The following is a 26331-nucleotide window of genomic DNA, read 5'->3' as shown; positions in this document are numbered from 1 at the left end:
TGCTGTTGAAATACTTTATTGAGTGGCACCAAACGTCATGGCACGCTGCCAACTGTAAAAGCCTCAGCAGCTTCCTGAAGAGACGCTCAGCAGAGACGCTGCTGATTGTAACTCAACACGCTCCTAAAACGTCTCCGCTAACAAAAGAGGAAAATAGAAAATCACAAATCAACTGCTGATTAAACACTTAGATCATAGATACTGCACGTCGTCTTTTTGGTCAGTCGGTTTCTCTTGTTAATTATTATTCAAAGTAAAGATGAAACACTCCAGCTGGGTGAGCGCCTCTCTGGTGGCTGCTGTTAACTCTAAATGCTCTCAAACACTGCAAACTAGCCTCGCTGCGCTCTGAGGACGCGTTCGTCAGTACCGGTAGTGTCAGTGGTTCTGCTGTGGTTCCTAACGAAGCCGTCACATCGGACTTTTTAAAATGTATTTATTAGTGTAAAGCCATGAAAAGCTCTACAGCCGCTGTGGGAGGCTAACTCAGCACGGTTTAATATGCACACGAAAAAATGCTAAAGAAGACTGTGATGATGATGCCAATGGTAACCATGACAACGAGGCCTGCCGTCCTCTGACGTGTTTTTGTGTCCCGTCCAGCTAGCCGGTTGCTCTGCAGACGGTCCCGGTTACCTCCAGAACGGGCCGCTGGCTGTGCACACGGCGATGTCAGCCTCTTGGATTGGCGTTCGTCCTCCCAGCTGATGCCACAGTGCAGAGCGAGCGTCCCGGGTCGGGCCGTCGCTCTACTGTAAGGTGCTTCTGCTGCAGTGTGGACTCAGAGGATTTGAAACGGTCCTAATCCAGGAGGCTGGCACGCGACCTGCACACGTCTCAACCAATCCGAGCGGCGCTCCAGTGCAAAGCTCCGCCCGCAGGGAATAAAGCCTGGATACTTGTGTGAGCGTACTGGGCGGAGCCTGTGGCCGCCTTAAGCCCCTCCCCCTCTGCTGAGTGACAGTCTGTTGGGGATTTACCGCTGGCCGCTTCAGTCTCTCGACTGGTAGAACAGGATGTATCCTGATTCAGAGTTCTTGGAAATGTCCGATGTCAGACCGTAGAATTCCTCGATGGCCTGGGCATCGATTTTCTAGAAAGAGAAAGAGGTTGGACAGAGTCAGTAGGAACATGCTCCTGATGCTTTGATTAGATCTGTTAAGTCTTACGAAGCCTCCTATGACATTACAGGTGTAGGCGCCGTGGTTTGTTCCGTTTTGTCATCAAGCGTCTTTATTGATATGTGATGCTAACATGAAGGCAGCTGGACTTTGTTTCTTGACCCTGTTTAACTTCTCATCCTAAAGGTTTCTCCAGTATTCAAGCACTCATGTCTACCGGAGAAGGACGTCAGAGCTGCAGGTAAGTGTCTGATAAGTGACGTCTGGTTAGTGATTGTTGGACACAGACAGCTTCTAACAATCTGTCTTCTCTCTCCAGAACGTCCTCAGGTGAGCATCTCCTCCATCCAGATGCAGGTGGACCTACGAAGCAGGATTTGAGGTGACTTTTGGTTTAATCCTGAGTTTTCTGCTCACAGAAGCTGCCCCGGAGCAGGTTTTGTGTGAGAGAACAGATGAATGCATGTTGAAGCGCCACCTGTTGATTGATCAGTTATGTTGGAGGATGGCGTCGCTGCTCATAGGTGATCCCATGGAGCAGATGGAGGAGGGTCCCTCAGGACGGCAGCTGTTTCATTGGTCTGTGGGTCTTTGTATGGAGGTGTGATTCTAAAACAGACTGATGAAGGACTTGTGCTGGTTGACAAGTACATGCTTTAAGGTTTTCATCAGTCTCTGTTTTAGGATTATATTGCTGTTCAAAAGGCTTGTAGACAAATAACACAGAGTCTCCTGCCCTCCTAAGAGACCCTCTATGATTGGTTCTCTATGAACAGCGACGCCTTCCTCCAAGATAACTGATCAATCAACAGGTGGCGCTTTAACGTGCCTTCATCTGTTATCTTGGTTCTGTGTGCAGAAAATAAGAGATTAAATGGAGAGTCACATCAGACCCAGCCTCATAAGTGACTTGCTGGTAGCGGGGCTTGAACCCTCTACCTTCCACTCCAGAGCCCAACACCTTGAGCACTGAGCTACCCATGACCCCTACTGGTTTTCTGGGAACTTCTATTTGTTATTCGGTTTTCCCCCAGGCGTTGTTCCCCACCCTGTCCAGTGGGTGTCACCAGTTACAGCACAGGAGTCAGTGATGTGCTGGGTACGTCTTCTCTACAGATTGGACCCGTCTCTATTGGCAGCAGCTGGTCACGAGGCCGATAAGGACACATGGGCTGAGGTTGGTTCTGTTGGACGGGTAGCTGTTGTTTCCTTCCAATCGTCTGCTGCTTCCAAGGTGGTGGATTTGGATGAAGTGACTCAAGTATCCATGGTTTTATTCTGACATTGGTGGTAAACTCCTGGGAGCTAGCATGGTGGCTAGCAGTGTTTAGCAATGCTGGAAGTAACAGAGTTGATGCTGCTGATGGATCTGTGAATGTATCTTGGTGAGTCCATCAATGCAAGAAGCTGCTTCCCTGGAGTCCAAACAGCTTTATCGAGGCCATCAGTGTGTTTTTCCTCTTGAGTCAGTGTCTGATAGGAGGCTGTGGCGGCTCACCTTGGCATGAACCCTGCTGGGTTTTCTTTGCACCATTGTGATTCTTTACAGTGGGCCATCCTCTCCTGAGTGGTGGGACTGGTTTTGCACTGGTTGGCTGACACTTGGAGTCATTCTGCACGTGCCAGACTTGTGTTTTTGATGGCTGATTTTGTGACCATGAACCAGGTGTCTGTAGGAGACCTGATCACAGCCACAGAGTCAGCCATCAGAAAAACAACAAGTCGGCAGATTTATAGGCAGGACGACTCAGGTTGAAGGTGTCAGCCGTCCTCACCAGTGTGAAACCAGTCTGACCATCCAAGAGGGGAGGGCATCACCATACAGAGAGCACAACATCAACATCTAGCCGGCTGATGAAGGAAAACACACAGCAGGTTTCATGCCCAGGTGAGCCGCCACAGCCTCCCGTCAGACACTGACTCAAGAGGAAAAACACACTGATGGCCTCGAAAAAGCTGTTTGGACTCCAGGGAGGCAGCTTCTTGCATCGATGGACTCACCAAGATACATTCACAGATCCAACAGCATCAACTCTGTTCCTTTCAACATTGCTAAACACTGCTAGCCACCATGCTAGCTCCCAGGAGTTTACCACCAAGGTTAGAAAGAAAATCAAACTTAGATACAACCATGGCTACTCGAGTCACTCCACCATCATCTCCGCCGTGGAAGCAGCAGAGACTGTGAGGAAACTCCAGCACCCGTCCAACAGAACCAACCTCAGACCAGGTGTCCTCCTGCTGCCAAGAAGAGAGTCGGCTGATCTGCATGAAGACTCACCGAGTAGATCCCTGCTCTCCTCTACAGGACCCGCTGCCAGCCAGCAACAACGCCTGGGTCGGAACCAGAACACGAGAAGCACGTTAGACGCCTCAAAGTACACAGGAGACTCAGATCAGTGTTTACTCTTTAATGTGCAGCGTTTTGGCCAAAGAAGAGGTGGAAGACTGGAACAACCTGAGAGATGCAAACACCAGCAGGAGCCTCGATGCCGGAGCTCCTCACCACTCACAACTCAATAAAACTTTCAGATGAGAAATAAAACTTCAGCTGCCTTCATTTTAGCACTCAGATGCGGCTAACCCTGCCTCAGCCCTCTAACTACATGGTAAATGATTATCCTTTTAGCTTAACTGTTCCTTATCGAGCTACATACAATAAAACTAAGCTTGGGCTGCTGCCAGTGGAGATGTCGGACTTCCTATCATAACTTGATTTGTTGGGCGTCTACAGGCGTTTCCAAGAAAGCACACGATTATATTTAAATTATCACCAATCAAACCACATTCCAGCTTTCAGTTTTGTCTATTTATGTTGGATTATTACGAGTAAACAGCACTTGCTAACGTCTAAAGTGAGATAAAGTGATGGTACTTGGTCAGATGACAACACTGAACTGTAAAAGCACAACAAGCCCGTCTCCAGCTCACAGAAGTCACTGACGATACCAGAATATTTATCTGACAGCTCGGGTAGAAGTTTTGTTTTCACGTTCTGTTAAGTGCCGGATTTTAAAACGTGTTTGGATAAAACACAGTTCAGTTATTCTTGAGTCATATCTCCAGATGTTTTTGACCGTTAGTGCCTCTAACATTTCGGTTTCTAAGTTAATTTAGAATAACTTTGGTCATTTTCTATGTATGAACACATGACATACGGTTAAGGAGGTCTCAGCCTGTTGTGTGAAAGCTTCACTGAGGCATTTGTTTTTCATTTGCTACCAAATCTCCATTTAAAATCCAGCATGTTGTATTTCTGGTCCCCTGGTACCTTTAATTCTTTGTATTTCGTTTTGTTGTGTTTCCTAAGTCTCACTTTATTAAATCCATTATTGAATATAATCTGCTTTTGTTATTTATTGTCCTCTAAACTACCTCCATAAATAAGGACACACTGACGAGTAAACATCCCTGAAGGGAGACAACGGGGCGGAAAACAAACTGAAATGTGACGTTATTTGGTCGAGCGCTGACAGAAAACTGGCCTCGACTCCAGAACCAGTTCCAGGTGGACGGACCGACGGCGTGCTGACGAACGGACACACGGAGACTAAATTAACTCGTAGCAGAGGAGACGACTGGCAGAGGAAATCTCCACAAACCATAAAAAATGATAAGTTCGTGTTTCTGCTCTGCAAACTCAGCGGAATCTTGTGGCCCAGATGTTGGAGCGGGCCTCCGTCCCACCGTAGTGGAAAAACACGCATCGGGTTTAAACATCAGGCCGCGACGGAGCTGCAGTCTGACAGCGGGGTGACGTCTCTCGCTGCCGGGGAGGCTTCAAGTCAAATAAACCATTTGGATGAGGAAAACGTTCCTGAAGAAACAAACCCAGTGTGTGTGTTTGAGGTTTAATTTGGCCAAAGCAGAACTGGAACTAGACTGATGGATTTGTTCTGGACACAGATTTGGGCTGAGATGTTTTAAAAGTGACTGTAGCAGTGGTTACGACACGTTAAAATCTAACCGATGCCTCGATGACGGCGCAAACCGAACATTACAGGGATCATAAACGTGGACTTTATGGCAGAACAGGTGCGTTGGACTGCATTAAACTCGCCGGCTTCACCTCGTAGAGCGGACACAGAGCGTAGATGTGTGTTTTCCATCATCCCAGACAGTTATTGGGTTAAATTATATTGCTTTTAGGCATTTAAATGACACCATGAAGCAACATTTACATGAATATTTTTGGAATTTATTTACTGTAAAATGGAAATAAATGGAAACCAACAGCTGCCTGGAAGAACAGAAAAACTATGTAAATATCTAAAACTGCTCAGTATGTGTTAAAAATATTAGTAAAACTGTAAAATACACTTAAAGGAGAAAAACATGCAAACACTGATAACGTCCTTCTAACGGTAGCTTTATACTGACTACATGATAAGAACAACTGTGTGTTTGACCTGCCAGTCACATAAAAACCCTCGTCTGTCACGGCTATGCATCATTGTTGGAGTTTAACTGTAAACTAATCGAATCACTCAAGTTAGATGTCGGTGTATTATTATTATTATTATTATTATTATTATGATTCTGGTAAATGTTTAGCTGTAAACACGTATCTACAGATTGTGGATAATTCCTGTTTTATGGGTCTGTAACTCCACAATCATTTCATAGGACGACGATAATTTGGTACAATAATAAAGAGAGAAAGTCCAATTACGCAGCTTATTTTTAGTTCTTTCTAATTGCGTTGTGGCCTTTAGTCGGAGGCCTGCAGGTCGGCTTAAAGCGTCCAATAAATCTCCTGATAAATACACGCTGACCATCACACGGAGCGCCTCTTCCTCATGATTAGTCCTCAAATCATTTGCAGACAAACGACAGACCCCTAAAATGAGGCATTCTGGATTCCTTTTTTAGTTGCTAATTCTTTGTCCAATTAGTGGTCGGAGACTGAACAACAGTCAGTAAAAGTTAAACACAGAGCAGCAGCAGCAGCAGCAGAGTGACTCGAGGCTGAACAAACCCTGAGACGTTCTATCATCACCGCTGCTCCGCCGGTTAGCTGCTGATGGTTTGATTGCTGTGGCATACCGTTCTCTCTGGCACACACGAAGAAAAATAACTAACTGAAAGGTTACTTGGCGGCAGCTGAAAGCCGGCAGCGAGCCGAGGCTTTGGACGCGTACCGACTGGTGGTGGAGTGCCAGTGACTAAAGAGCTACATCATGCTGCTGGCTACCTTCTCCCTTCATACACTGCTATATGTCACAGAGACGCTGGCAGCTCTCCCCGTTTGGTTTGATGAATTATCACATCATCAGCGCTGACTGCGGCCCTGTCAGCCTCTCGCAGACTGAAGCTGGGAAAGCGTTCAGCGATCGCGCACGCCACGAGGATGTCAGACTGTTGTTTCTGTGTCGGCTGCCGTGTTTTCCCCTGCCGCCACATCAGACGGGAAAGCAGATGGTTGTGCGGCGGAGGCGGCAGGGGATCAGCGGAGCAGCGATTTCACGACAACCGAGATCATTGGAGCTGAAAAATGAAATCATTAGGCGCTCTATGAAAGTTAAAAATAACCAAAAAGTTTGGTGCAGGCTCAGCCTCCGTGTCGGCGTCACCTGCTCGCACACAGTAAATATTAAAAGGAAGACAGAGGGCTGGAGCTGACGGATGCTTTAGTTAAACTGGGATGATTAAAAGGGAAATGAAAGAGGATCGGCTCCAACATAAAGCAGCCGTTTCCTTTCTGCTGTTTTCTCTCCCCGTCGTCTCCTTAACGGACACTTTGATGTGCTCTTAGGCTCCTGTCCTGACCGCTGCACTCTACTTTATCTCCTGGTTATTTAACGCAGGTTGAGGTATTTAGGTCGGGGCGTCGCTGGAGCTCCAGACACAACACTGAGGATCTGCAGCGAGCCGGGAAGCTGGGCCGCTTCACATTCCTGTCTGAGAGCAACTTCTCAATGAGACGCATTTTAAGGCTACCGTTAAAGCTGGAAGCGTGACGGGTTGTTTAGTTTTTAACTGTGAGGTTTGTCTTATAAATTCACTCGAACACTTTTAGTTCAGAGAACGACTGAGACGATGATGCTTCTAGATTTAATCCTACTGTTCACTCTGATTATCATTGTTTTTAGCCTGCCTGGTTTTTTTTTATTCTGTATTTTTCTTTTTTGGTCTCTTGTTGAAACTTTTAATTTTATTGTTATTGTATTTTTTAAAATGAGGAACAACAAATAAAAACAGCTGTAATCATAAAACTGATTCACCTGAGGCCTAAACAGAAGAATTCCTCCAATTAATAGTTCAATAACAAAGTCTAGAGTTGAGTTTTTTCTACATTAGCATGAAATGAAAGCAGTTGAACACGACCCTGAACTTTCTGGTTAAGTTTTTAATTTGAAGGCATCTGAGTTCCTGTGCAGTGAGCCCTAGTTTAACTAATCTGAGCTGATTTAAACTCAACGTGGCTGTCAGAGAGAGAAGAGGCCTCCTTACCTCTACGATGTCGTCATCAAACAGCAGCCAGAAGCCGTGGCTCTTGACGATGGTGATGTAGTGTCCGCGGTTTGGACCGCTGAGGGGCACAAACACAGGAGGAACGTTAGGAAAACATCCCCAGAACGGCTTTACGTGAGCACTTTGCTTTCATCCCTGAGTAATGACATGACTTCAGCATCATTATTGTGACGAACGGCGGCGAAGAAACGGACAATAACCGCTTTAATGTGGAAAACGTTTCACTGCTGAGAGCTGACAGACTGTGGAGCTGCTGCCGTGTGGTTCTGAAGACGCTCCGTGGCTACGTGTGGAGCACAGCGCTAGTTTACATCTGCAGGTGGAATCAAGTGACGAATAACTTTCATGTGCTCGCTCACACACCAGCTGACGTCAGACAGCCTGAGGACGATCCCTGAATCACCACAAATGAGCTCAACGCTTGAACGCGACTCAAGCAAAACATCCAAACCTTCAGAGGTGCAGCAGAGCTACGTCCTCTCTGACGGCAGGAGGAGACAAGAGGAGCTAAAGGAGGGATGTTTCTAGTGATCTGTGCACTGTCCTCTGAAGATACCATCGGTTATATGGAGTCTACACACATCTCCAGTTATTTAATCACTGAACAGGTTTATGAAGATGTCAGTTTTAAAGTCATTAACGTGGATAATTAAATCCCTTAATTAGAAATATTTTTAGTAAATGCAGCGCTGGACGATTCCTCCTATAGGATTTCTAACCGGTTTTAACTACAGTTTTTATTTTCAGTGTAAATTCATTTTTTTTAAACTGAATCCTGTTTAAACCATTTTCAGGTTAATTCCACAAACTTTACATCTAATTTTTTATCCTCTATTTACGCTCTTGTCTTCACATTTTCTAACATTTTGTCTGATAATACTTGCAGATGTTTAAATAAAGGATGAAGAAACTGTATTTATGCGTCTCACCATAAAGTAATAATACCTAACAAACATAATTAGATATAAAAACAATAATAAACGCCACTTTGCACCTGAAGGATTTTGGAAATCTTAAGAACTGTATGAGCAGATCAAAGGTCTGCCGACATGTTTAGTTTTGCTAATCAGGGAGCTAAACAATGGATTTTTGAAGATTTATGGACATTTGAAGTAAAAATAAAATAAAATAAAATTCTGAAGAACACAAACTTCTACACAAAAACTAGTTGACATGCCTTCGTTTTTAAGTTTCACGTGTTGAATAAAAAGAGAACTTTTCAGCATTTATCCTTCAGTGTCGATGGCGCTAAACGACACTAAACATCAGATGTATTCATTGGTCAGGATGATAATCAGTCTAAAGCAGACACGTGCTGGTTATAGTTTTAAATATATTTAATGCCACGTGTCCGTTTCCATGACTACACCATATGTTAAACTGATTTAATTTGTCCTCTCCTAATAAATGCAAACACTCGCTGGAGGATCAATTTTGTCGCTAAATTACATGTAATTGTGATTAAGTGAGTAATTAAGTATGATTAGAGGAACGCTGGAGCTAAACGAAGCAACATCCACGTGTGTTGTCTTAATAAATCTGCTAATTAACAGAAAATCTGACCAAAACTAAACGAGCAAATGAAACCAAACTGATTTTTATGAGCTGTGATGCCGACGTTTGAAGCGGCTGCAGCTTCAGCAGCTCGGTCACAAGTCACCCAGCTTAAAAGACGAACCGACCTGCCACAGTGCACGACGACGGCCACCAGGTCGTACATGCGGTCGGGGTTGGTGGCGTCCCCGGACGTGTTGAAGAGGCGGAGCTCCAGCGGGAAGACGACGCGATAGGACAGTTTGGTGTAGCGGTGCAGCTGGTCCATGTACTTGAAGCGCTTCAGGTGGAGGGCGAGGATCATGGGCAGCTTCTTTACCCTCATCCTGGGACACAGACAGACAGACACGGACTGACTCAAGAGCTTCTGCAGCAAATAAGTATTTTAACTTAGAGAGAAACACATTTAAAACACAAAACACAGGCTTCTAAAACATCCGTGGACAAGACGAGCAGCAAGAGTCCATCCTGGACAAAACAGGGCTGAAAGCTTTCCAGGTTAATGCCACCACAGCTCCAGGCCTCCCACCAGCTACTTCAAGTGTGCTTCAGTGTGTTGCTCCTAATTTGGGCGAACCGTGGGCTCGTGCTCCCTCTGCTCCGTGTTAATGCTTTCAGGCTAATGGATGTGACTCGATGCACTCAGCTTGTATAAAAACACGCGCCGCAGACGGTTCAAGTGAAACTCAGGCAGCAGCAGCGTCCAGCGGCTCGACGCCTAATAACAGACCCGCTGGCAGATCGACGCCCATCTGAACTTCTCAGAATGCGACAGGAAGGCCCTGGCCGGTTGCTATAGTGACACCAGCTGTGGTTTCGGGGGTTCTTTCTAATGGAACAAGCTGCTGCCGCGTTCGTGTGAGAAACTCTCGAGCGGTTGTGTTGTAGCCGAGTGACGGTTACAGGCCGTGATAAACTCCCCTTCACTGCTATTTAGAGACACGTCCTCGCAGATAAAATATCTGTTTCGAAATTAGCTCAAGTGCCCTCGGTAGAGAGGCGTCAACGTCGATAAGTTCCTCTAACTTAGAGACTTGATCAGCGTCTGAAACCTACAGTCTAATAAACCAACACTCGCTACTTTAGCTCCATTAAATCAACTGTTTTATGCACATTTACAGGCTTATAGTTTAATTTTGGATCTACAACAATATGTTTAACCTGACTTTCTGTGAAAGAATAACTTTCAGACTGTTTTTATTCATTAACAAGTTCTTAATGGGCTCCTCTTTAAGTTCAGGATACTTTATAAAAGCATTTTTAAAATCACAACCAGCTGGTGATCATCCCAGTAAATACTGATTTTAATCAAACAAAATCCTTTAAATTCCAGAAGATGCACCGTCTCGAGTTCTTCACTTTGATTTCAGCCTAATTTAACAACAATAACAACACGGATGGATTCACAGAGCCGAGTCGTTGGACGTTAATCTTTACATAAACTACATCCAGTCTGTTGGATCCTTTAAGCACTGACTGGTCAAATATAAAACTACAACTGATACCTTCTCACTTAATGCAAATTTAAATTCTGAGTCTGGATTCTCTGATTCCAGCTTCTTAAGATGAAATATTTTCAGTTTTCTTTCCTCCTTTAGGACAGTAAATTGAACATCTTTGGGTTTTGGAAGACACAGATGAACCTTTTCTGACATGTTTCGGACCAAACAGCTGATCGATTAGCCGGAGAAACAATGAAGATCATCATTAGTTGCAGCCAAAGACGCAGGTTACATGAACGAAACAGGATCGTGTTGCTCGTTATGAGGCTGATGAATCGTAATGACCCAAGTTCATAAACGTTGGATGAACACCTCTACGTCTCTACACTGCTTCAGCTTACACAGGGTTTAGTCTCACAGAGGTTCTACTGGTACGAGGTCTGCACTTGGTGAAGTTTGGATGTTGGAATTGGTGGAAAAAGAAAAGAATTATCAGAAAGACTAATCTGACAGATGCTGATGAAGCGGCTCCACGGTGACGTCACCCACCTCTTCTGGGCTTCCTGTTTGCTGCGACACTGCTCACAGTAGTACTTGTATTCACTGCATAACGTCTCTGTGTTGCTGAAGCCCCTGTCGAGAAGAACAAACACAGGTTCACCAACAAAATCTTTCAGCAGAGACACAACCTCAGAAGTCCTCCAAGGTGTTTTTTCTACATCTTTCCCAATCAGATGAGAACAAACGAGCGGTTCTAAGAGCGACGGATAAGAGAGCAGCCGACCTGAGACAGTGTGTGATCGACGTGTTCTGCTCCACGTCCACCGACAGATCCAGGAAGTCCTCGTCTTTACTGCTCACCTGCACAAATAAAAGCACACGAAAAGGTAAAATAGGTTTTTAAACGTAGTTTCACGGATGGACGAATGTCCACCAGGTGAACAGGGACAGAAAAACGTGGACCGTCATGGTTACGACGACATCATTCTGCCATCGAAGGTTCTTGTTGGATTTACAGAACAAATACTGGGAAGTATTTTGGTTTCCTTTTACATCTGAAGTACAAAATTATAAATTCCTGAGAAAAACACATATTTTTTTAAACTAACTTCCATAAACAGACTATTTAACAGCAAAATAATTTGACTTTTTGAAGGTTTATACTTTTATATTTATTATAATACAAATAAAAACAAGTTAAATCTGATTTTAATCATCTTTTGGCCTGAAATGCAGTAAAAGTTGGCACATTATCCTGACTTTTCTAAGCAATTTAGTACCGACTGAGCGTCATTTTAGGGCCATTTTGGATCAGATATGATATTTTTTAACAGATTCCTGATAAAAATAAATGATTTAAAACTGTCTGAGTCTTGTCCCGCCCACAGCGCTATCTGATTGGTTAAATGCCACACGCAGGAGCCAATCAGCACGCTAAGATAAATGTTGAAAAGTTCGTGTTACTAAGCTTTGATACCGAGATTCTCACTGCTTTCAAATGTCTAATAATCGTATCAGCCCTGATAAAACACATCGGCTGAGCTCTGGGAGGTTCATCTAGCAGCACGGTTCTTCTCTAACATCACAACCAGTTCATTCTTTCCTGCTAACAGAACTGGAATTGGGTCCAGTAGCTGCGATTTATCGTCACTTTGACACAACAGGAGGAACAGAACGGGCCCATTAGGCAGCCTGTCGGGTTCCTGCAGCTGAAAGCCGCCTGATCATTTACTCCACAGTCACCAGGTCTCAGTCCAATCGAGGAATTAATCATTCATGACATCAGCGTGGACCAACGTCTCTGAGGGACGTCCCCAGCAGGTCCAGGTGTGGTTCAGGTGTATCTAGTGAAGCTGCCGGTGGGTTTATGTCATTAAAAACCGCCTCCAGGATGAGAAGACATCATTCTCAGACATTAACGAGCTGATGAGCACGTGACCCACTTACGGCTTCACAGTTGAGGCAGCGCGTCTCGTTGGTCAGCGTTCCTTGGAAGATCTCGTGGACCCAAGTCTGCTGCGTCTCCTTTCCACCTTCCCCCTCTCCTCCTCCTCCTCCTCCTCCACCTCCTCCTCCTCCTCCACCGTTCTGGACCAGCTTCCCGTTCTGCTGCCGCTCCTGACTCTTCTCCTCCTGCAGCAGGTCTGCGATGGTGTTGAGGAGGTAGTTGAGGAACTCGTGGGCGTCCTGCTGCATGTAGTTGTCAAACAGCTCTGAGAGGCAGAAAGAAACAAACACATATGAGGACACAGAGAGGTGGAAAGAGGGAGACAGATGTGGGGGAAAGGAGAGAACAGAAAATAAACAAAATCAGCAGGCGCTGGCAACCAGAAACTCAGCCAATTATAAGCTTTTCATCTGCTTGCCGCTGCATGATTTGGCCGACACTTCTATTCCCTCAGCTGTGAGATTAACTTCTCAGCTGAGATACCCCTCCCTGCCCCCTCTTTTTCCTCTTCTTTCCCGCCCCTCAACAATCTCAGCTGTGAGAGGAAGTTGGTTTCAAGCGGGCGGCCGATGAAAGAACATTTCCCAACACCTGGTGGAGGCTCTGACGTGAGCAGCAGCTGCACATTCTGGCAGAGCTGCGAAGGAACAGCTACATTACTCTCTGTCCTCAATCACCATTTTCTTTTCTCAGCCGTGAGATGAACTTCTTGGGAGGGATGACGCCGACTTTCTTCTTCTGCGTGGCGATGCTGTTGAACAGGTCGGCCAGACAGGTGAGGAGGGACTCCTTCCGACGAGGCTGCACCTGGAGGAGGAGGAGGAGGAGGAGAGACACTCGTCATCACACAAAGTCTTCAGCGGTCTGTGATCACGGCGAGGCTACGTGAACACGGACGTTTTATCTAATCTACAGAAGTGATACGACGAGCCACAGGATTTATGTTTCACTCATTAAGAAAGGAGGTAAAGGGCTTCACAAAGGGTTAAAAACAACCATAAACCAGAAAGCAAACATGTTGAAATCCACACAGAAATCACAGCTTTTCTTAAATACGAGTCGGTTTTAAGAGGAGACTTAGAAACAGTTATTGATTCATGAAGTCTAATCATCCCCAGCCTGAGATTGTAAAAGCAGCGCAGCACTTAGTGACCAATCAGAGTCTGGACACGAGCCAGAGGCCAACATCTGCTGACAGGAGCTGATGATGCCCAGGTTCACATGAGGTGAGCACAAGTCCGGTTTCATCAGACGTGTGCTGCTGCTGCTGCTGGGAAACATCCTCCTCATTCCTGAAGGCTTTTCTCTCACAACGGTGAAGCACAAAACGCTTCGATCAAAGTCGAGCTGCCGTCCAAGTTTAGTTTCAAGTGCAGCTAATTCAATCCCACATTCCCAAACTGTCCACTCCTCCTGAGCTCCTCCTCTAAACGCTGCTTCACAGAGAGTTTCAGGAGTCGTTTTCTTTTCATTTTCGCTCCTCTACAGCAGCAACAACTGCTGGATTCACATGGAGGAAGCGCTCACTGGTCTTCCTACACTTTTCTAGCAGCCATCTGCCACCAAAAAACCAAACGTTTCAGGCTTGTTTGGGGCAGCGCTGCTAGAAAGAGTTTCCCAGGGGCAACAACAGGAGCAGTCAGACGATGAGGCGGGTAGTAAACGTTCCTCAGGTTAGTCAGAGGGGGAAAAAAAAAGGGAACTGTTGTCAGAATATGATCCCAAATTAACTGCTTCTCTCTTTGCGCTGCTGTTCTTGTTTAGAGCAGAGGCTTAAAGTTAGATGATTAGTCGGGTTTAAGTCAGGCTTAGTTTGTCTGTCTTAACAACCAAAAACCTGGGCTGACACCAGCGCCGACCACAGCGAACAGTAAAGAAGAACGCTTCTGCAAATGAAAAATAAACCGGCTTGGTGCTGAAGAGGGAAATAAAAAGGAGTTCTGTCTTCTGGATTCTCTCTAATCTGGGCTCATTTAAACTTTTAGCAACTTTATGGATGTTCTTTACTAATTATTAAGGACGTCCCCCAAATATTTTCACATTAAATGAAGCTTTCCAACAGATTGAGTGTTTCTTTTAGATTTTTAGCTCCAAAGATGGTTCACTTCACCCTGACTGTGTCACTCATGGCTTTAGGGCTGAAAACCAATGAGCTGCTGCCGTTTCCAGCCCTTCACGATCAACATGCTGTTAGAACTGGACGACTATTAGTTAATTAACCGTATGGGACCTTTAACATGCGTCTCCAGGTTCACCACGAGGGGCCGGACCCGACCTCGACATGCGAGTGAACATGAACATCATTTACATTTATAAGGATCGCATCGGTAACCGGTGGGAGAGAAAAATGCACTTAGTGTGTTTAGTTTATTAGAAATTTAAAGAAGAAGAAATTCAAATATATTTCAATACCCAAGACTCCGTATGTCCTAAAGCCAGCGCTGTGGTCAATCCTGTGTTACGCTAAACACGCTTTAGCTGCAGACAGATGAAAGGAAACTGAAGCTAATGGGGGAAACGGACTCTGACACACCCGACGTTTCGTTTTCCATCTCTGACCAACCAGAGTTTTCCTGCGCATCAAGGGATCAGCTGCTCAGTTTGATGAAGCGGCTAAACTATTAGCATGTTAGCCTCTTGAGTGACTGTGTGACCGCTTGTTTGGATCTAATCCCAGATCTCAGCGATTACTCTGAGTGGCTGTTCACCAGAAGCGACGGCTCGAGGGATGAAAGTAGCCAAAAATATGATCATGCTTCTGTCACCAGCAGCAGCTTCTCACTCAAACCCAGGTGTGATGTGTCCCTGAAGTCGGGCTGATGTGGTATTTGTGGGGCGTTCTTTAAACGTGTAATGCTGCTGGTTGATGCAGCTGCAGAGTCCCTCTCATCACTCACCTTGTACGCCAGAACCTTCTCCCTGAACGGCCGACAGAAGTACAGAGCCTGCAGCACCGAGTTGCAGTAGCAGGTGTTGCCAAACTAGAAGGAGACAAACAAAGAGGAGATCAGAGGGTTGTTCTGACCGACTGCTTCGGACCGTTGTTACGTGTCACGTGTCCGCTGTACCGACACTTACGTTGACCAATCCAAAGTAGTGTTCATTTACGGGAAACTGTTCCGGTCCAATCTCCTTTTCCAAGGCAGAGGCATTGGCGCCCTGGAAGGCAGAAAACGAGACAAGATTAATGTTTCACTGGAACATTTTCACATCACTCAGTCAGGACGGACTTTGCGCTTCAAGACGCCAACGACAGCGGATGCACGGCGGTTTTTCTAATCGTGAAATTATTCATTACAGAACCTCCTTTGTCCTTCATTTCCTCCTCGTTGTTTTCTCGCTGCTGGATCGTCGACCATCTGTCTGCTGCAGCTGCGTTTCCTGCTTCGAGCCCTCCGTCTTCTACGTTCTGATTTTCTCCACACAGAGTTCAGCCTCATGTGTGCGTTTGTCTGAAGGTGTTTTAATGTCATCGAGTATGAAAACATCTGCTCATTGCTGAACACCACGTTTGTCCTTAAACATACAGAGCGTGCGTTCTGTGACAGGACGAGATTTAAAACTAGTTTAATTTGTGTTCCTGCAGAAATATGACAACGTTTGGTTCAGGTTTTATAAATGTTGTCCCTCCGTTTAAAGCTTAATCATTACAGGCGTCCAGTTAATTAATGAGGCTACAAAAGCCCCAAACCGTCCATCCTGCTGTTGTGACACACAGACGGCGCATGACGAGCTATTAAAGGCCACTTCCTGGTTTTGCTGTACAATCCAACGGCACCCAAAAACCCCCAGACCTGCTCTGGTGGTTCAGGCTCAACACAACGCCGAGCTGAGAGGAAACGTGGCGATCTGAGGGCTTCATCGGAGGCACGACGACTGAAACATGAGTCTATACAGAGAATCAACAACCACAAAAAGTCTCACTGAAAACACATCACAACGCTTTTATCTTCCACAGCTCAATAAACCAGAGAAGTCCAACAGAACATCATTCACTGAAACGTAACGGCAAAACATTTCAGCAACACAAAGGCTGACGTGAACCGAGAGCAGCTGGAGCGATTATTTAAACCGTCACCACAAACGGAGCAGCTCGGGTCATCGGGTTGAATTAAATCAACTGTAGAAAAGCAAAATATCCTAAAGTCACATTTTTCTGATATCTCACAACCCGACTGCAGCTAAAACGTACGGGTCTGCTGCTACAGAAAAGACGAGCGAATAAAACGAGTCAGAAAATCTAAGAATTCACCAAAGTCTGTTTTATTCCTCCGTTGTTCTCGTGCTCCGTCACCAGCACCAGAAATCAGATTAATATGATCCCGTTGGGTCTGTCGTTATCATTTGAGCACAAAATAATCTGGTTGAAATTATTTATTCAGCTGCAAATATGAGCTTTTTACCTGTAATAAAACCAGCAGGTAGATTCATTAACATTTAGTTCATCTAGAAGAAATATTCTTATTTTGTTTTGAAGACCATCAGCTGAGAGTTTCTTTGGTTGACAGCAGCCCTAAAAATTAATAAAATTGTGTGTTTGCAAATAGAAAATTAATTATTTACAAGCGTCTGGTTGCAGAAATGTGGAAATCTTTAAAACTACAGTGTCTAAATAAAACATTATACACAAAAAAATAACAACATTCCTGCAACGAGCCGTTGGGTCATCAGAGCGTTGTGTGTTTGGTCTGAGCCTCTGACTGGGCGTTAAAGGAAGGAACGAGGAATGAAGATGATGTCGTTCACACTCGTCCTCACAATGCATAAAGTCAACAAGAGACAAACGCCTATTGATCCACCAAACACGAGAACAAGCTGAGACGGAGGCGGCGGGGCAGGAGAGGGGGAAGCGTTCACTCTGAAAACTTTCATTAATTCACTGTCTCAGAGCCGGTTTGAAGCGACACCTTCTGCTTCCTGAACCGATGGAAATGAAAGTGAACTTTGCAGCACGAAGCGCTCGTAAGACAGCGGTGGAAAGCAGCAGGGCTCTGATCACGTTTATTATCGGTGACAGTCGAGAGGAAGCCGTAAGCGGAGCGACTCTGCTGCTTTTATTGTCACGCAGAGCCGAAACACAGACACCAAAACAAACACCAACGTGTTCCTCCAGAAAGCGTCTGTTTCAAGCAACAGGCTGAACGGAGACGGCCTGAAATCAGCTGAGCTCTGATCTGAAGCTCCACAGCAGACAGGAAATGGATCTGCGCCGCCGTTTCCAGGGAAGAGGAGGAAGTTTCAGCCTCGACTTTTAGAAAAAGGTTAATTTAGACATCTGCACGGCAACTCAGCTGGATTCAAACCTCGGCGCATGAGATGAAGGAACACAAACAAGCACTTGACCTCCAGCTGGACGTCCAGGAGCTGCACAACATGCAATGCAGCAACAGACATCACATGAGCAAAGGAAAAGCAGAAATCATCACTGCGACTAAAACCGAGGCTCATCACGCAGTCACAAAGTCAACTTTTGCACAACTTCAGCCTTCATTTCAAACCTCATACCAACACAATGCAACGCTAGAAGATTCACATTAAAGTCCTTTTTCTGTAAAGTTAAATATCAGAATTCAACAGAGGAACAGAGAGAGAGGAGTTACTGCATCTGTAAAACACTCTAACACGGGCAAAACCTAGATTTAAATGAGTGATCTGCTCCTGATTTAACTCTAAACTTAATAAATCTACAACACGATCACATCAAAAGGACAGCAGTGGACCTGGGCAGACATTCAGTGGCAGCTTTAACACATTTCAGGAATCCAAACTTAAATGACTGTTGCAGTAATAACATCACAGTTAAATGACTGAACGCTATCCGGGTGAGGATTTCTCCTCCAGTTTGTCACATTGCTCCAAACATTTTCCACATTTTTCAGCATCACCGTCCTCCAACGTCACTGATGCTGAACATTTCATTCCCGCGTTTCCCGGCTCGGCGGTTTTTTGTTTTGTGACTTTCACGGCTTCGACGGCCAAATTGATTTTCCCAAAAAGCAAACATCTTTCCAGAGAGCCCAGCAGACTGAACAAACCGGCTGCTGGTGTTCGGCCCGGCCCGTGTTTGTGCAGAAGCTGCAGCCTCCACACTGAAGTGGGCTACAGAGCCGATGTGTGGTCGACAAAACAGCCGAAGCAGCAGCAGCCTAAGTCGGAGCTTTCAACACACAGCAGCAGCAGCAGACCTGTGAGGCATCTGGCCGGCCGGCTGTCGGCTCTGGAGGTGGAAGCAGGAGAAGTTAATCTTCTGGCTTTACGCTGAACCGTGTTCGACCTTTTCACCCCGAGTCAACCTGCTGCACCAGGAGGACCCAGCAGGAGGTCCGAGTCTGACCTCTGACCTCACTGAAAGTCTAGCACAAGAATCGATAGCGTGTCGGGTTGTCGAGGCGCCGAAAAGCCACTTCAGGGCCAGAATCGGATCATTTAGCTACTAAAAAGCAGAATGTGAGCAGAACTACGTACAGGCTGAAATAAAACATGGACAATGAGACACAAACACAGAACAGCAACACATCTATCACACATCAGGCTCAAGAAAACTCACAAGTTCTCCTGTTCTGTGACTAATAATCAGGAAAAATCCGCCTGACAGAAGCAGAACCGATCCACCGGGTCTGTTCATCCACATGTGCACAGAAACAGAGAGTTACCGAAACAAGGAAAAGAAATGTGACACACCTGATACACACAGCTGCTGACAAACCAAACAACACAACTGCTCTGACCGTGTCAATCAGAACCACAAAGCTCGGACCACAAAACAAAACCAGTTTGGATCATTTTCAGCTTTTTTATAAATAGTTTTTCATCTTCTATTTAAATCCACTTCCCGTCCAGGTCCCCCGTTCATTCTAGAGTGATTCATTCTTTCCACATAGAGTTATTCAACTCAACTAGCGAACCTTTCTGTCTGGTTCCGATCAGAAAACACAAACATCAGTTTTTCCTGAGTGTCTGAAGCTGCTGCTTTTCTGGATCTCACCCTGAAATCACAGCTCAGGCATCAATAAGGTGTCATATTGTCAAAAACGTCCAGTTCACCTGGTTGAAGGCACCATGCTGACCCGGACCCGGACCCTCTGGACTCGGCCAGCAGCTCTACGGCAGCCGGACGTGGTCAAACAAGATAAAACCGTTCAAACGGCTCAGAGGAAGAAAACTGCAGAGTCACAGCGACCAAACTCTTCCTGTCACTTGTCCTCTAATTACCTTCACAACATCCCCCCCTGTGTTCCGCTGGAGCTCAGTTCTGCCCGTTCAGAACCTGGACCGGACCGGAGTCCAGCAGGACCGGAAACACTCAGCCGCTGATGGGACTCAGCTGCGGGACTCACGCCGCCGCCGCTCCGCTAATTAACCGCCTGAACTCAGCAGCTGTGCCGCTGAGGAGCACAAACGTGTGATTTGATGGGATTTCCAGCCGATGGGGTCCAACTTGAAGCGGATCAAGTGTTCGGACGCGCAGCTGCACCGGGCGGGCTAGCAGGCTAAGCTAGCTGGTAGCGACCGTCGGTCAACCCTGCCCTTCTCACATAAACAAACTACCAGCCAAGCGAAGCGGCTAATAAACTGTCAGACCCGCTCGGTTCGAGCACAGAGCCGCTCCGTTACTGGTCCAAACCCTGGTGTGAGCAGAGCCGGAGGGCTGCTGGTACCAGGCGGAGCTGTACAACTTTGTGGGAACCCCGTGTGTGTTTTTATCATGTTGTTAGCAGGCAGGCTAGCAGCGCAGCTAGCTTAGCGTCCAGGCTCCGGGAGCCCGGAGCCCGGACAGCGGCGCTAACAGCCGCGACACGGCCGAACCGGAGCTACTCACCATCGTACAAATCGAGGCGATCTTTCGGACTGTCATCAGTATTTCCATCCGTAAGCCGCCATGTTGGACCGAACCCCGATGTTGAAATAATCAGAGCCGCTGCGGCTGTAGAGTTCCGGGAGAGCCGTCTGCCCCTGACTGACTGAACCGTCCAGCTGCACCGCGGCACGGCGAGCAGCTCCGGCGGGGCGTTTCACAATAAAAGCCTGATCGAAGTAGAGCTGAAAATGTCACAAGAAAATGCGTCATTACTCAAATTATTGATCATTTTATTGATCATTTTATTGATCTATTTTTAGTGGAGAACCAGAATGATTTAAATTTAACCACCTCAGTCAATAAACTTCACTGTAGGGCGACTGATCTTTGAAATTAAATGTAAAGAAAAATTCCATAAAAAATAAAATAATAAGAATAAAAAATTAAATTGTGTCAGTAAGGCCAGAAAAAAATATTTTTAAAAAATTAAGAAAAATAGATTTGATTAGTGTAATGTGCAGAAGCTGTTAATAACAGCAAATATATGTTAAATTATTGTGTTTTTTTGCTGATTTACTTAAATAGTGTGATTTTATGCTCACATTCTGTAACAAATACAGGGTAAAAACACAAAAGTACAGTTTAGACCTGTTTTGTTTTTTGCTGTAAATAATTGTATATTTTCTGTGACTCTGTAAAATATTATCTGTAATTTAACGAAGCAAGAAAAATCTGTGAAATAAGTTTCTGAAAAATTTTCCATTTTTCTGTTCTTAATATACATAACAGCAAATATCTGTCCCAATATTTTTAGTTTCATAGTTTTTATAATTTAAATGAATTTTTACAATACAGATTTTTAAGTAGACATTTTTCCCCACAGTTTGATGCATTTTACATTTTTTTTAATCTGTGATTTTACTAAATACTTTTCTATTTGTTTCCTCATTTTTGTCTTGCCTGTCAAAGCACTTCAGAAATTCTGACTTTTAAAGCTGTTCTATAAATAACAGTTATTATTAATAACACAGATTACAGTACATAGTTTATATATTTGTGTAATTTACGTCAGATTTATATTGCTGTCTGTCAATAAAGAAGAATCATTTAGGAGGTCATGTGTTATTTTGAAGATTTGATCATGTGGCTTCCGGTGCTGCCGGTGATTTCTGTGCGTAACTTTACATCTGCCGCCGTCCAGCCTCGGAGCTTCGAGGGAGTCAACCAGCACAACTCGCTGAGGTCACTTTGGTTCCTCGCACGGGGCTGCAGGCGGCGGGCGGTGCTTCCTGCTGCTGACAGACTGGCGCCTCCTCCTCTGTGTTCGATTCACTAACCGAGTACATTTACTCCAAAACTGTTTTTAAAAACGACGCTGAGGTACCTGGACTTGTTTTTCATGTTGTACTTGACAGCTTTAGTTGCTTTACAAATAAAACCACCACAAAAAAACATGTAGATTAAACAACCCAACAGCACCCATGCACTCACAGTACTCCTTTTTTAATTTTCTTTTTTTTAATCAACTGAGTTCCCAAAAACAAAGTGTCAACTATTTTGATCATGCAAGAACAAAAAACAAAATAATTTCATGACTCCATCTGGTCAAATATGTGAATTTTTCCTATTTAGTTCCAATAATTTTAATAAAATATCTACGTTTTTGTTTTTTAAAATTAGGAACCAACTGATTATTTGAATGTTAAATAAATGTTGAAATGTTTTCTTCTAATTAAACGTATGTCAAATAAACATAAAGACATTTCAACAAAGTTCTGTGCTGTCGTCTGTGACATTTTAAATTTTGACATCAAGACTTTTATTTATATTTATCTGATTATCGTACAGTTTAATCAATAATGACTTACAGCAGCAGTAAAACAGTTTACAGATGAATGTATTTGTAAAAATAAATAGTTTAACATCCACAGAGACGTTTATTCTGCACTGAGTACTTTCACTTTAATACTACGAGTGCATTTAAACGATTATACCTGCACACTTTATCTAAAATAATAATTAAATGCAGTTTTTAACTTGTAGTGGAGTATTTTCACTGAGTTGTATTAGTTGTGTTTAATAAGACTGAACATCTCCTCCAGTCACTGACCCATAAATTGTCCAGATTAAGTTTTCAAACACTTTCTCAGAATCACGTCTGTAAACTGACGTCATCTCACAGCTACCATCAGTTCTAGTTTCAGTCTTTTACACACTTTAAACAGTTTCTGGTGACAGAATGTCCACATGTTTGGTGTTTACATCACATGACCTCTGCTTCCCTTCAGAAAATAAAAGTTTACTTTTACAAATCAAAACATTTTAGGAACTTCTCTTTAGTTTTTTCAACCCAAGATAAATGTTTCACAGCACATGCTGTATTTAAACTATAGAAAAATCAATAATCCTCATAAATACATAAAATAAAATTTAAAAAAGTCTTTCAAATTCAAAATGACAGAAAAAATAATAATTTCGATTTTGTTTTTCATATAAAATAATTAATTGCTTTGCTAAACAGACATAAAGTCTGGAAAGATTTATTTATCTATTTTAATAATTTAATGTAAGTAACCTGCAAAATAACAATATTATTTGCTAAATTAAATAGAATAAAAAAAAATGTGTAATATAAAATAATTTCACAGTCAAAAATTGTAAAAAATGTAAATTAAAATAGCAATTGTACAAAAACACCTTTTTTTGTGGACATAATTTACAGTTTTAATTTTTTTCTTTTTTTACAGTTAACATGTAAATATTTTATTTTTTGTGATTTTAATCGCTATTATCTGCAATTTAATAAAACAGGGGAATCAGTAGATTTGCAGTAAAGTGCTAATAAATGAATAAATAAACAAACAAACAAACAAATAAAATATAACACTACAAACTACAAAAAAAAAGAAAAAAAAAGAGGGAATCAGTGAACTGGGGAAAGTCAGATGTGAATCGGGCACTAATGGGCTTCCATAGCCACCGTGACGCTCAGCAGGACTTTAAAACTTGTTGTTACGACTAATTATTATAATTATTATTACCATCATCACCTTAAACCTTAATGAGCTGCTTTATTGGCCCCAGCAGGCCTGAGTCCAGGCCGGAGGAGCTCGACCCGGTTCGGACCGTTCACACTGGTCTCCCGGGACTCCGGAGGACGGTCCGGGCGGCTTCGTCCTCTCCGCCTCTTTGTGCGCTCACAGGCGAGCGGACGCGCTGCGGAGCGGACGGAACCTTTATCAGGGTCAGAGTGGGACAGAACCGGGATAGATCAACCGACAGACCCACGGAGGAGACAGAACCGGTCCGTCAGAGGAAGAAAAGTCGAACTGGAAAAGAATTCTGGACTGGAGCTCTGGCTGGTCTTCGGTGGTTCTCCTTTAGGTCTGCAGAGTCCGGGCTGCAGCTCCACACGATGGGAGCCCGGGACTGAGTCCTGCTCTGGGTCCTGCTCTGGTCCTGCTCTGGTCCTGCTCTGGTTCTGCTCTGGGTTCTGCTCTGGGTTCTGCTCTGGTTCCGGAGCTCGATGCGGCCGGCTGCGGACTGCGCACCGGGAACCATGAACAGCGGCGGCTCGGGTAACTTTCTGCTGGTTCCGATCCCGGAGTTTCCTCTGTTGGACTGCGTCCCCAACAAGACGGTGAAGATCGTGGTTCTGGGAGCCAGCAACGTCGGCAAAACCGGTACGGCCGGAGCGATCGGAACCAGAATCTGCTGCGAAAAACTCAGATGAAGGTTTTTAGTGAAGCTGATTAGAACCAAACAGGAAACATGTCGGCTGGGACTTAACATCCCATAATAACATGATATAGTCGTGATTAGTGCAACTTGTTGTCTTTAGAATTAACTTCTATAAAACATAAAAAAGCCAAAATATTAGAAATGAAGAAGCTACGGTGGCCGGCAGGGGGCGACAGATCGCGCTGTTGCATAAGCAAATATGAATATTTTCAACAGTTTTAAAGCTTTTAATCGATAAAAACAGCGACGGAGCAGAAATTAAACCGTTTATTTAAGTAACAGTGCAGTTTAAAACATACTTAACCACAAGTTAAAGTCATGCATTCTTTATTTTAATCGAGTAACAGCCATGAAATGTACCGAGAGCCTCAAAGAATTGGTGTCAAACTCCCTTTTTCGCCCACATTCATGTGTGTTGTTCTTGTTGTTGATGCTTCAGTGTGTCTGCAGTGTTTAGTGAAGCTACAGTTCAAGGTGGAGCTGATTTAAAAGTAATCGTCGGCATAATTCAGCTTAAAGAAGAAGCTGAATTTAAATCATTTAGAATCCGGTGGGAGAACGAACACGTCTAATGAGAGTAACGAGGGTCCGTTTAGTATTTTAATGATGTTCCAGGTTGAGGTGGAGCACGAGTGTGAAGTTTAACAGAGAATAAAACATCTTTTAATCAGGTTTTGGACGAAGCTTTAGAAGCCAGCGACGTGATGAATGGATGTAAATGTAATGAGTGACTGATGGCCTGGGTTCAGTCGACAGGTTCAGGCCTCTGACTGGTCAACACGAGGCTTCATGAATGATCACAGGCTCGTCTGCTCTGATCTCAGTCAGACTAAACACACCAGTGGGTCTGGCTGTGAGCGGACCGCTCGTCTGAGCGCGCTCACAGGACGATTTATCATTTGTAATAAACCTCGAGGAGCAATCGCGGCCAGAGTTCAACACCAGCCGACGGATTCCTCGGGTCGCTGAGGAGCCCCGAGGATGGAACCGTGATTTAACATCTAAGAAGCTCCTGGTGTCTCCTTTAACAAGCAGGCGGAAGCAGCTCCTCGTAAATCGGCTCCGCTAAACAATTTACATATCTGCAGGAATAAAGGCCTCCTAAATTAGAGCATCTGTGGACGTTCATCTGCGTTTAAGTGCTTCAAGAGGAGTTTTAACATCTGAGCAGGCGCTTAAATCAGGTCAGGAGGAGAAGCTTCACCCACAGAGTGAAGGAGAAGCCTTCAAGGTTATCGAGCAGCACCTGGTGGGAAACAGATGGAAAAAGAATGGAGGCTTGAAAACACTTTGCAGAGACGTGATGGCGTCGAAACAACCGTCCTGTGTCAAACTGTTGATGTTTTGTTAGAAAGGAAACAGTATTTAGCTCAACAGTGATGTCACGACGTCGCTCATATTTTAGCTGCTTTCAGTTTTAAACATTAAGCAGGTGAAGGTAACCGAGGAACAAACACCATTATTCACCAAAAATGTACAACTTTCACATAAAACAGAAGATAAATGACATTTATATCTAAAAAAAAAACCTGCGTCCAGCCTCTATCTGGAGGTTATCTTGTGATATTTTACGTGAAATTCCATTTTAGTGATTTCCCTGAATGCCGTTTTTAACATTTAGAAGATAAAGAAACAGGAAAGTCCACAAGAGAAGCGTCCAACATCAACCTCGAAACGCTCGATTCTTCCTCATTTGCTTCCAGTAAAAACACGACGTCCTTCTCAGGAGCAGATCTACAATCACATCCTCATCGGGACGTTATTTCTTCAAGCTCGCAGACTATTTTTAAATCACTCGAGTTGCCTTTTGTTGAGCAAAATCCAACAAAAACAACAGATGCATAAAATAAAAACAGCGTCCAGAAGCCAAACACCAAGAGGTGGACAAAGCAACGATTCACCGACACGAGACGCCAGATTCTGGGTTTGTGCAGCTCGTCTAACAGATTCCTAAACATCCTAAATATGTGTCGAGGTAAAGAGAGATTCCAGCAGCAGAGTGGGCGTTATGTAGGTCAGTGGGCTGCAGCAGGTCGGAGGGTTTAAGTTCCTTGTTTGCATCCACGACTCTGTTTGTTTGCAGCTCTGATCGTCCGGTTTCTCACCAAGAGGTTCATCGGAGATTATGAAGCCAACACAGGTGAGTTTCTGTCCATCTGACTTGTAGAAGAAACACCATCCATCCATCCATCCATCCATCCATCCACCCATCCATCCATCCATCCATCCATCCATCCATCCATCCATCCATCC

At 44.4% G+C, this 26331-nt stretch overlaps 2 protein-coding genes across 2 annotated transcripts in view; one reads left to right on the top strand and one right to left on the bottom strand.

The window, feature by feature from the left end:
- Positions 1-20577, bottom strand: usp12b (ubiquitin specific peptidase 12b). The gene is made up of 10 exons (XM_008289815.1): positions 20359-20577; positions 15618-15698; positions 15437-15520; positions 13217-13346; positions 12539-12804; positions 11376-11452; positions 11141-11224; positions 9278-9475; positions 7575-7653; positions 1-1093 (listed from the first exon to the last, which is right to left on the bottom strand). The coding sequence occupies exons 1-10, from the start codon at positions 20404-20406 to the stop codon at positions 992-994; spliced, it is 1149 nt and encodes a 382-aa protein (XP_008288037.1). The 5' UTR covers positions 20407-20577; the 3' UTR covers positions 1-991.
- A 3052-nt stretch (positions 20578-23629) lies between these two features.
- rasl11a (RAS-like, family 11, member A) overlaps positions 23630-26331 on the top strand; it is an 11101-nt gene continuing 8399 nt past the window's right edge. The window contains exons 1-2 of the mRNA XM_008289813.1: positions 23630-24020; positions 26162-26218. Coding sequence (XP_008288035.1) covers positions 23864-24020; positions 26162-26218 — 214 coding nt within the window. The 5' untranslated portion in view covers positions 23630-23863. The remainder of the gene's footprint in view (positions 24021-26161; positions 26219-26331) is intronic.

Source organism: Stegastes partitus, unplaced genomic scaffold (assembly GCF_000690725.1).
Source record: "Stegastes partitus isolate 25-593 unplaced genomic scaffold, Stegastes_partitus-1.0.2 Scaffold638, whole genome shotgun sequence".
Classification (NCBI taxonomy): Eukaryota; Metazoa; Chordata; class Actinopteri; family Pomacentridae; genus Stegastes; species Stegastes partitus.
The sequence above is the reverse complement of the archived record's forward strand: the minus strand, read 5'-3'. Positions and strand labels throughout refer to the sequence as shown.